General features: G+C 41.7%; 1 protein-coding gene across 1 annotated transcript; it reads left to right on the top strand.

Annotated features, from left to right (window-relative positions):
• Positions 1–1348: 1348 nt before the first annotated feature.
• Positions 1349–9190, top strand: si:ch1073-13h15.3 (inactive all-trans-retinol 13,14-reductase). The gene is given in 14 exon segments (XM_042306312.1): positions 1349–1363; positions 3539–3769; positions 4027–4159; positions 4162–4233; positions 4428–4634; positions 5707–5826; positions 5977–6115; positions 6327–6407; positions 6409–6564; positions 6566–6605; positions 6733–6756; positions 6759–6822; positions 6825–6893; positions 7309–9190. Coding segments are annotated over 14 exon segments (1488 nt in total). The 3' UTR covers positions 7446–9190.
• Positions 9191–12226: the final 3036 nt, after the last annotated feature.

The following is a 12226-nucleotide window of genomic DNA, read 5'->3' as shown; positions in this document are numbered from 1 at the left end:
CGGTTCAAACCCAGTCAGTCACAAGAGCAATATTTAATAAGGAGTGGAAATGTTATCTTAGGGATATGAGCTAGCTTCTGTTTCCCATATAGAGTGTTTGAATCTATCAAATCAGATAATGCCGAATTTAGTTTTTTTTGTCACACTCACTTCTTGGAATAAGGGATGTAATATTTTTTATAGCTCAAACCATTCAAACAGTAGAGCCCATTCATAGGAAGAAAAATAATTCATCATGCCATATTGGCTTTTGAAACTGCTCTGTTGGTACCGCTAATTTCTATTTCCCACAGAGAGCGTTTAATTCCATCTGTTCTCCTCTAATTTTGTCTGAGGAAAATTAAGTTATTAACTTCTACAGGATCAGTGTCTCGACCTCGGGATGGTTGAGCTAATGTAGGCTAATGTGATTAGCATGAGGTTGTAAGAAACTAAATAAATTCCCAGGACATCTGATATCCTTCCTTCAGGTCCCGAGCTACACGCAGTTAGATTTGGGTATGTCATTTTAGGCAAAAATGGAAAAAAAGGGTCCGATCCTTGTTGAAGTTAAAATAAAGGATATACTGTATTTTATTGTAACGTTATATATGGTGATTAGGCGCTACAATCTAGCATCCTCTTGGATCGTACTTATGTCATTGGGCCAAAGTTTTAATGAATAAGTTTACAAGCGATAAGGTTGTAATAAGGTTACAATAGGTGACAACCTTATATTTATTTAGTTTACCATATGTGGGTTACAAGTTATCACATACTGTGCCATACATAATCACATACTGTGCCATACCAAACCAGTCTTGATCTTTTCTGAATCTCGCTAAACCAATTCCAACTTGTTCTTCTCTTCAAGCAGGTAGATAAGCATTTAGAAAGGTAAACCCATTTGAACCTGCAGTTGAGGTAATAATAAAGTACATTCAGCAATTTGACTCCATTATTATGTGAATGCTATAGGCCCATATGTCACGTTCTGACCTTAGTTCTTTTGTTATGTCTTTGTTTTAGTATGGTCAGGGCGTGAGAGTTGGGTGGGTTGTCTATGTTAGTTTTTCTATGATTTGCTATTTCTGTGTTTGGCCTGGTATGGTTCTCAATCAGAGGCAGCTGTCAATCGTTCTCCCTGATTGAGAACCATATTTAGGGAGCCTGTTTTCTATTGTGTTTCGTGGGTGATTGTTTTCTGTTTTGTGTTGTGTGTCTGCACCAGCCAGAACTGTTTTCGGTCATTGCTCTTTGTTATTTTGTATTTTCCGTGTTCATCTATTAAATATGGACACATGCCACGCTGCACCTTGGTCCTCACCTTCTTCCACCACCAACGACCGTTACACCATAGGCGTATCCGATGGGTCTAGTGAAGGTAGCTAGCCTTGCATCACCACTTGGAATACTATAAATGACATGTGAACAAGATAACTTTTAGGCAATTATTAAGAAGCTGAGAGACAAAGAGCTAATATCTGGCAATAAATGTCCTAGTATTAAATTATTGAGAACCTTAGCTCAGAGCTGCACGTTTAAAGGCCAAGCATATACAGTGCATTCGGAAAGTATTCTGACCCCCTTACTTTTTCCACATTTTGTTATGTTACAGCCTTATTCTAAAACGTATTCAATTATTGTTTTCCCCCTCATCAATCTACACACAAAATCCCATAATGACAAAGCGAAAACAGGTTTTTGGGAATGTTTGAAAATGTATTACAAATAAAAAAACAACTTATTTACGTAAGTATTCAGACTTTGCTATGAGACTCGAACTTGAGGGGGGTGAAGGGCCTTGGTCAGGGAGGTGTGCAGCCAGACTTATTTGCCATTCCTGTTGTCTCATCCCTCTCAACCATAAAATGGTTCAATTCCTCATCAATCCACTGAGATTTAACTGTTTAACAGTCATCTTCTTAATGGGTGCAAGCTTATTAGTAACTAAAATAAGTAATTTCATGAATGTGTCAAGTGCAGTTTCTGGTTGTCATCATTACAAACCACAGACCAACAAGTATCCTTAACATCAACAACATAGGAATCCCTACAAAACTTATGTTTGACCTCTTATACACTATATTAGGCCCAGCCTTTGGAACTTTGGTTTTCCTATATATGGCTACTATATTGTGATCACTACATCCGATAGATTTGGATAATGCTTTAAAGCAAATTTCTGCTACATTAATAAATATGTGATCAATATATGTTGTTGATTTCATTACGATCCCATTTGTAACTACCCTGGTAGGTTGACTGATAACCTGAACCAGGTTTCAGATACTGGTTACAGTTTGAAGCTTTTTCTTGAGTGGGCAGCTTGATGAAAGCTAGTCAATATTTCAATCACCCAGAAAATATACTTCTCTGTTGATATTACATACATTATCAAGAATTTCACAGATGTTATCCAGATACTGACTGTTAGCACTTGGTGGTATATAGCAGCTTCCCACATCAATGGGCGTTAGGTGAGGCAGATGAAACTGTAGCCATTTTACTTCAACAGTAATTGAGATCCTCTCTAAGCTTTACAGGAATGTGGTTCTGAATATAAACAGCAACACCTCCACCATTGGCATTTCTGTATTTTCTGCAAATGTTATAACCATGTATTGCTCCCACTGTATCATCAAATGTATTATCTAAGTGAGTTTCAGAGATTGTCAGAATATGAATGTCATCTGTTACTAGCAAATTATTGATTTCATGAACCTTGTTTCTTATATGTTAAACGTGGGCTATTTTTAGCACTTTTTTAGGATGCTTGATTGTTTTCATTGCTTTACTGGGAAGCTTAGCAGGAGTAGACATGCTCATGTTATTTATGTTAGTGGAGGGTGAGCTGCATACAGTGGACTTCCTACTAGGGCACACTGGCTCAGTGCTACCAGTATAACTCTTGTTCATAGGCACATGATTACTGCATACAATAGCTGTAAGATCTGAAGAGGCATTCAGGGCAGCTAGATTAGTTTACTTACATTTTGTCTACCAACGCTCATGGGATAATGTACATTTGCTGAATCATTATGACAACTCAGCGACACAATGGTAGGGATTAACCAAGCTGGGCTTGGGTCATTGTTTTGTCATTCTCACACTGATAACTTGTATTCAATAGACACATGTCATAGAACGTTTACTATGACTTATTCCAAGTATTAAATGTATCATGCATTACTTTGGAGTGAACACATTTGAAATGAGCACAAATACCATCTAAATGTAATTAATTTACAAACAAGAAGCTGTGTTGAGAAGAAGGGCCGCCTGCTTCTTTCTCTAAAAGCTAGATGGGCATTTGGCAAAGTCAAAATTGGCTATATCCTGAAAATGAACATTGGTCTTAATTTAAGGTTAGGATTAGGCTAATGTTTACTTATCAATGTGATTAAGGTAAGGTTTAGGTTTAAAATCTTTAAGAAGATTAATTGTAGAAATAGGTGGGTTTTTGCCACTTGCCCAGATAGTGGTGCCCCAGTCAATGACTTTGTGACCTGATGTAACATCTTATTGAAGCATGATTTATCCCCATTGTCCTATCCAGGTCTCCACTTCATCAGCCAGCAGTCTGCTGCGTATTGTCTTCGACCAGATCACAGAGGGCCAGTTGGAGTTTGTGGAGCTGGACCAGCACTTTGACACCATCCAAATCGGCGAGGGAGAGGACAAACGCGAGTACACCATCTTGTCTGGCAAGACAGAGTTGGAGGCTCACCTGAAAAATCAGTTTCCAGACGGCGTCACTGCCATTGAAACTTTTTTCAAAATCATGAAGGTACTTTCTTTTTTCAGTTCAGGGGCTTTGTTGGTAATGAGAACACTGAAGTGATCAAATGAGTATCAATAGTATGGTAGTCACCTCAACCCATCACCTAGCAACCTCATCAAGAGATTTTGATCTCTTGGCGTAACAGCTGAGGCATTTGGTTGACAGTCCCAAGTTCTTAGGTTCAAGCCCTGGTTGGGACTACCCTCTGACTTCACTACAGTATAATAACTTTTTACCTCAAATGTCCTTTAATATCATGCCAGGTGTCAGCCAAGAAGACTAACGATCTGGCCTCTCTGAAGCTGATCCCCCAGTGGCTGGCTCTGTTCTTGCTGAAGTCTGGCATCACAAACCTCTGCTCCTCCATCTATACCCTCTCTGGTACTGGAGCTACAGACCTGGCACCTTGACCACCAACAAGGACCTTCACGTCATCTTCAGTTACCTCTTCTACGGTACTTGGTCTTAACGTTCTAGATTCTATTGTATTGCATTCTAGACTAAACTATACTATTCCATTCCACTATTTCAGTATTATTCTATATATATTCAGAATGATATTCTATGCTTGGAAAGAGTCCAAGACAAACTGAGCCACGAATGGATTATGGCAACCAGGGAATATCTGTCATAGTTCATGAAATAGAACTGAGGTAGCTAATAGTTTATTTTATGTCCCCCCCCAAGGATTCCAGTGTTAGGATCAATGCTCTTCTGTTGCAACACTACAAGAGAGGAGCGTACTACCCTAAAGGAGGAGGCAGTGAGATCTCCTACCACATCATCCCTGTCATCCAGAAGTCTGGAGACAACGTCCTGGTCAGAGCACCTGTCACTCAGATCCTGGTCAACAATGACGGGGCAGCATATGGTGAGAATACAGATATCGTCCATATCCGTTTCCCAATGGACAAGTTTTAATACTCACCACTGCATCAAAAGGTTGGATGGTCCTTATTGAAGTCCTGTAGATCACTTCATTACTTCCTTTAAGTTTACAAAGCTTTACTACACAAGCTTCCAACTGACATAACTTCATTGCTGAAGTATAAAAGAATGAGCTATCAAACCCACTTGCAGGTTTGGTTAACTCTTGAGGTCTCTCTGGTCTTGACCAATTTAGGTAAATCCTCCTTTAGTTTTAGTGCCCCTACCTCCTTGCATCTTGATTCCCTGGTGCCGCTAGGGAAGTTTAGGACTCTGGTGTTAAATGAATTAATTGAGGATTGCAGTTGTTTTGATTGTAATGGTTTATTTGTTGAAAGTGTAGTATTGTAATTGTACCTTGTAGGTTTTTTATTCTTGTTTTATTTGGAATGTTCATTTTCTTGATTGTAAATATGTTTGTACATAGGGTACCATTGTGAATGATACCCTGGTCTCAATTGGGCTCCCCTAAATAAATAAAAGTTTTCTAGGCAATTCAGTTAAGAAAAAAATCTTATTTACAATGACGTCCTACAGCGGCCAAACCCGGACAATGCTGGGCCAATTGTGCACCGCCCTATGGGACTCCCAATCACAGCCGGTTGTGATACAGCCTGGAATCGAACCAGGGTGTCTGTACTGCGCCTCAAGCACTGAGATGCAGTGCCTTAGACTGCTGATCCACTCAGCTGACAATCACGATATGGTCCATAGCAGGTTTCACAATGGACAAACAGAGTCCTATTGTTTTGATTTAGTCCCTGAACCATAGGATATATGTGAAAACTCTATAATAACAGCCCAAAGACAAATTACATGCACAGTCCACAGTCTTCCCTTGTTGTGCTGGGAGAGTAAGTGTCCCATCGCTTATTTCTGCATGCAAGAATTACAAAGACTTAAAGAAGCTTGTCCTATTTCTAATCACAAAATATATTTCCATGAGGAGATCATGTTGATATTTCAAAGGCATACAATGTCTTCCTGAGTCTTCTCCTGTTTGTTTCCATCGCCAGGTGTAAAGGTGAGAAAGGGACAGGAGGAGGTGGAGGTACATCCTCCTGTGATCATCTCCAACTGTGGTCTGTTCACCACCTTCCAGAAGTGACTGCCCCCTGAGACCCAGACCAAACCAGGTGAGCTACACTGACAAACTAACAGCATGTAGGATTTCAATCAGTTGATTGATCGATTGATCAGTCGATAGGTGTTGCCTTATAATGTTCTAGCTTACTACTGTAAAGTCTTGCTATGGGTTGATGGTAAAACACATTTTTTGCTAACAGACATCCAGGAACGTTTAGACATGATGAAACATGGCAGAGGATCATTATTGGTCTTCTCTGGCTTTGATGGAACTCAAGAGGAGCTGGGTATCGTCTCCACCAACTTCTGGCTCTTCAAAAAGAATTATATGGATGGCTCATAAGGACCAGGCACCGAATCCTCTTTCAGAATTGAAATGAGATGATATCGCCCTCTGTACTCACAAGGTGGCGCTGCTGCATAAACAATGAGTACAAGCAGTTACTATGGCATCACTACATAGCTTACAGTCGTACATGGAGATTAGTTTCATTGATGCATCATCACTCCAGCATTCTTCAGATGTTTACAGCCTTGTTGTTTTGTGTAGAATGGAAGGGTTCTTTGCCATGAGTAAAGAGGATGCACCTGATAAGTGTGTTTACTTCTTTGTGCCACAAATACGCTGCAGACGTGTCGGATGTATACCATGTTACATTTCCAGGGAAATCCTGCATGACGATGTTGACCATGGTGAAATACGAGTGGTTTGAGGAATGGACAGATACCTCAGTAAGGAAAAGGGGAGATGACTATACCAACTACAAAATGAAATTTGCAAACAATCTCTGACTGGGCATGCACCCTATTCCCCAAGCTGAGGGAAAAGGTATGAACAAGTGTTTTTCAATTAACATACAGTAGTGTATATTGTCTCTCTGTGTGTCTGTGTTTGCGGCTTTTTAGAGGTTAATCCATGTTAATTGATAACGTCTCTATGCTCTGTTTGTTTCCAGTTGGTGTTCCAGGACGTTGCGACCCCCCCCTGACTAACATGCACTACCTGGGAGCCCATTGCGGGGCCATGTACTCTGCTGAGCACAACCTTGGCGCTTCCATGCTGAGGCTGTGGCCAGGAACCGTTGCTCCACCCCTGTCAAAAACCTCTTTATCTCAGGTAACACTCCTGGAGCTTTTCCTCTAATGCTTCTCCGTAAAGATTCAATCATTTATAAAGTGAGACTAAATGTGCATTAGCCGTAAAGTCTATTTTGTATGAGCTATATAGTCAAATTCTGTGAAGAATATTTACAGTTACAAACTCTTGTTTTGATTTTTTTCAAATGTACTGGGTGGCAGATAGCCTATTGGTGTAGAGCATTGGGTCAGCAACAATCCCCAAGCTGACTAGGTGGAAAAGATATGTTGATATGCCATTGAGCAAAGGCACTTAACCTCAATTGTGCCTGTAAGTCGCTCTGGATAAGAGCGTCTGCTAAATTATGTAAATGTACTGTATGTGAAGGAGCTTGCATGTCTTCAGGCCATCTTTGCCTTACCTTATATGGTTTGTGTGGATGTACGTTTTCCAGGGCAGGATGTGTTCAGCTGTGGGATAGCTGGAGCGTTGCACGGGGGTCTCCTGTGTGCCTCCACGGTCCTGGACCACATCGTCTACATCAACCTCCTCTTCCTCAAGAAGAAGCAGAAAGATGGCCAGGCTGGTTAAGAAGCTCGAGTGAGGAGACCACTCCATTTCTACGCTCCGGAGCGAAGTTTCCCCTATAATTGAACTTTCCTAACCTAAATCACAAGATGGGACAATTTAAAACTGACCCAAGATCAGCGTCTAGGGCCAGCTTCACCCTACACACTACTGCATGTAGGGACCACAGGAGATGGTGGTGCCTTAATTGAGGAGGATGGGCTCGTGGTAATGGCTAGAGTGCAATAGGAGGAATGGTATCAAATACAACAAACACATGGATTCCATGTGTTTGATGCCATCAGTCGCACCGTTCCGGCCATTATTGTGAGCCATCCTCCCCTTAGCCGCCTCCACTGGTAGGGACTGCTCAAGCGGTTCTTTTACGCCTGCTAGGTTAACAGTAAGGCTGCTCTCTACTTCCTCCGCAGGACTAAGTCTGAACTGCAGGTTTCATTCTGATACGATGACATCATGACAAGCTGAGGAGATGGAATCCCAACAAACCATTTCTGGTTACCTCTTCATTCCTAGAACATTAGTATGAATGTTCTGGGAGGGGTAAAATGGTTAACACTTTTGGTTAAAACGTTTGACAGAGTTTCCCAGGGATGTATACATATTGTATGTCATTTTACAATTACAGATTGATTTGCAAATACAGAATCTGCCAATGGAAAGTAATCCTTGAATATGTATGCACCACTTACACTGTGTCAAAGTTTTAAATGTTTTAATGTGAATCATTGTATTAATGTAAACATGTAACATGGTAAGACCAGGTTCCAGGATAAAGAGACTAAGGGGACAGTTGAAATCGGCTATCGGGCACAATTTTTGGGTTCTTGCATTGGAATTGTATTGAATTCTGCTTATATCAGGTTATACCACAATAAACAGTTTAAACCGACACTGAGATCATTGAGTGCGATTGAAGTGACAGGTTGGCGTGAAATCTGTAGCCCATCTCGGCTGTGCTGTATCAGCACAATGGACAGCGCCCTAACATACAAGGCCGTTTTGGTAATGAATATAGACTACAAGATGGACAGGGTAATTCACCTATTACAAACAGCCTATGTGAATGCAGTCTTACACACCGCTGTCTTAACAAAATAATACTAACTAAATGCTGAAAGTAGTAGCCTAGTTATTCATGCATGCAAGCAAAAACACTGAACAGCAGTTTGGCTTAGAATACCGACACAACTGTGAATGCGAACAAATGAGAACAGAACAAAACAACGGTACCAAGTAGTAGGCCTAGAAAACTAAATATCAGATTGATAAAAGAATGACACAATCTAGATTTAGGTTAGTTACATTAACAGTAAACAACGCAGTAAACAAAAGGTTAAATGGAGATCCAAATAACCCAAATCTAGCCTACAACCTACTACAGTTAGATGTAGACATGCACAGCTGTCTTGCCAAATAAATAGGCCTATAGGCCAGCTTCATACATGGAAAATCATGCCGCTCATGAGTTTAGCAACACCTTGTGATATGGCACAATACACTTCTGTAAATCAAATTTGACCCACATAATCAATTACGCAATGCCAGCCTACCATAAACAAGTTTCCAATACTACAGTTCCATTTACAACCACAAATCAATCAAAACCCTAATAGAATGTATCTATTTCTATGATGAAACATAAATGTAGCTACAGTATACCCAGGGGCATCATTTGGGTCATTGCAATGGAATTATATGGAATTCTGCTTATATCATGCTATACCACAATAAACATACATTCAAATGCTTTTGGCCAAGAAGTGACAAGATTTTTTATAAAAACCACCCAGCTAGATTGTTTCTTACCTTTTCAGAAGAGTTGCGGCCTCCTTGATGCTCTGTGGAACTTCCTGAGTAATCGATCATTCCATTCTCACCAAAATATTTTTGGAAGATCCCCCTCGAATGCCAATTGGATTAGTTGAGCTTTCCTTGGGTGTAGCATGCTTCTTCTGTGCTGACTGAACACTTTTGTCAAAGTCGAATATTAGTTTTGCATGTAATATTAATTTTGCATGTAGCTGTGGACGGCCCAAAAGTCAGTCCATGTTTCGGTGCAGTAAGCACGGTTGGCATAGCAGAGAGAGGCCCAAAGAATTGTTGCAGGTGGGGTCCATTTGGAGCGAGGGATTTCAGTCTGCAAAAACTGTCAAGCGACACTAAACTCAGCTTCCACCAAATCTGTTTTGCTTAGATTCAGCAATGGTTGCTTAGATTCAGCAATTACATCTAGTAAGCCATGGCTCTCTGGGTCATGGGCACACAGGGCCTCCCCTCGTTGGCTGTTGCGTTCGCTGAATCATTCCGACATTTCGCCAATGACCGCATCCAACATGCTGAAGTTCAGAATTTTAGACTCAGTCTCTTCTCCTCTGTCCTGCTGGCCTACTGTACTGTTCACAAGGTATTGCTGGAGATTTGTACCTACATAACATTGTTGTTTGCTTGGAGCTGGCGGTGCGTCAGTGCCATTGACACTGCACTGTGCCCAAATGGCTTCGAACTCGGTGTCAGAGCTCAGCTCGATGCACTGCAATGCACTGCAGACCCCTTTGACTCCAGTGTTAAGATTGGTTGCTTTTGCCTGGAGTCATTTGTTTGGAGGATGGAGAAGACTGAAGATTCTGTATGATGGCTATAAACGATGGCTATAAACTTAAAGCCATTATAGCCATGATGGCTATAAACTTAAAGCCAGGGTCCGTCACCGCCTTCAGCAGCCCTGTAGCTGCTTATTTCTGTGTTGGACGAACGCATGCATTCAACGTCAGATAAGAACTCCACAATGCTGTCACAACTTTTATCAACCACGGACACAGTAGACAGGTGTCCACTCCACCTTTGATCCAATAGCCGTTTCAAGGTTTCTCCAGTGTACATGGCAACCACTGTTGTTTCTTTAAGAACTTGTAGAGTGAGTCACAGACATTTAAACACTCCAGCGCATTCTCAGATGACATTGCGTGAACGACCAATAAGTGAAGCTGGTGGTTGAAACAATTAACATATGGCACTCTGTTTACTTTGTCTTGCAATATTTTGCAGCTGGGCTAGGCGGGAGGCCTTGGTGGTTTGATGCTGCTGCTGCTGCTGCTGGTCATTGCTTCCCTTCTCCTTTGGCTTTGTTTGGGTGCTTTGGCAAAGCCAATTTCTGATATCATCGGCAGATTAGCTGGTTGGAGCTAGCTAAATCGACTAAGGCTAATAACATTAAAGCTTTTTATAGCTTGCTAGGAAGCTAACTAAACTCTGTATTGGTCAGGCATGAGGCAGAGTTAAGTGAAACAGCTTCATCTGTAGGCTTGACCCCGCCCTTATAAATCCAAAGCAAATATTACAGGCAGCAGTGTATAACATTATACACTTAGCCTACCACAGCGTTTTCCCCACTTCTTATGGAAACCCAAAGGAGTCACCTAACCGCCCAGTGGCTTTCCATAGCCCCCCTACACACACTTCGGCAAGCTCTGTCCATTGTGTTGACAAAGCACAATCATTTGAACTTATTTGATATTTTTATATAGGGGCATAAAACTAAATCTGAGGGGGCACAAGTTTTAACTGAGGGGGCTAAGCCCCCTTTTGCTCCCTCATGGAACAGTGTCCGAGCATGGTTTTCTATATTTTTGTATACTATGGACTAGTGTAGGGAAAATATGAGCATATCTAAGTTGAAAAACAATACAATAGGTGTAACAGTATAGACTTTACGTCCGTCCCCTCGCCCCGACCCGGGCGCGAACCAGGGACGCTCTGCACACGTCAACAGTCACCCTCAAAGCATCGTTACCCATCGCTCCACAAAAGCCGCGGCCCTTGCAGAGCAAGGGGAACCACTACTTCAAGGTCTCAGAGCAAGTGACGTCACCGATTGAAACGTCACAAGTGCGCACCACCGCTAACTAGCTAGCCATTTCACATCAGCTACACTCACCCCCCTTTTGACCTCCTCCTCTTTCCGCAGCAACCAGTGATCCGGGTCAACAGCAGCAATGTAACAGTATAGACTTTACGTCCGTCCCCTCGCCCCGACCTGGGTGCAAACCAGGGACCCTCTGCACACGTCAACAGTCACCCTCGAAGCATCGTTACCCGTCGCTCCACAAAAGCCGCGGCTCTTGCAGAGCAAGGGGAACCATTACTTCAAGGTCTCAGAGCAAGTGATGTCACCGATTGAAACGCCACTAGCGCGCACCACCGCTAACTAGCTAGCCATTTCACATTTGCTACATGGGCATGGACTATGAGCTCACGGAATAGAGAATCAATCAAAACATATACAGTTGAAGTCAGAAATGTACATAAACCTTAGCCAAATACATTTAAACTCAGTTTCACAATTCCTGACTTTTAATCCTAGTAAAAATTCCCTGTCTTCGGTCAGTTAGGATCATCACCTTCTTTTAAGAATGTGAAATGTCAGAATAATAGTAGGGAGAATGATTTATTTCAGCTTTTATTTCTTTCATCACATTCCCAGTGGGTCTGAAGTTTACATACACTCAGTCAGTATTGGGTAGCGTTGCCTTTAAATTGTTTAACTTGGGTCAAAGTTTCGGGTAGCCTTCCACAAGTTTCCCACAATAAGTTGGGTGAAATTTTGGCCCATTCCTCCTGACAGAGCTGGTGTAACTGAGTCAGGTTTGTAGTCCTCCTTGCTCGCACATGCTTTTTCAGTTCTGCACACAAATATTCTATAGGATTGAGGTCAGCGCTTTGTGATGGCCACTCCAATACCTTGACTTTGTTGTCTTAAACCATGTTGCCACAACTTTGGAAGCATG

Source organism: Oncorhynchus tshawytscha, linkage group LG25 (assembly GCF_018296145.1).
Source record: "Oncorhynchus tshawytscha isolate Ot180627B linkage group LG25, Otsh_v2.0, whole genome shotgun sequence".
Classification (NCBI taxonomy): domain Eukaryota; kingdom Metazoa; phylum Chordata; class Actinopteri; order Salmoniformes; family Salmonidae; genus Oncorhynchus; species Oncorhynchus tshawytscha.
Note: the sequence above shows the minus strand (reverse complement) of the source record. Positions and strands in the feature narration are given on the sequence as shown.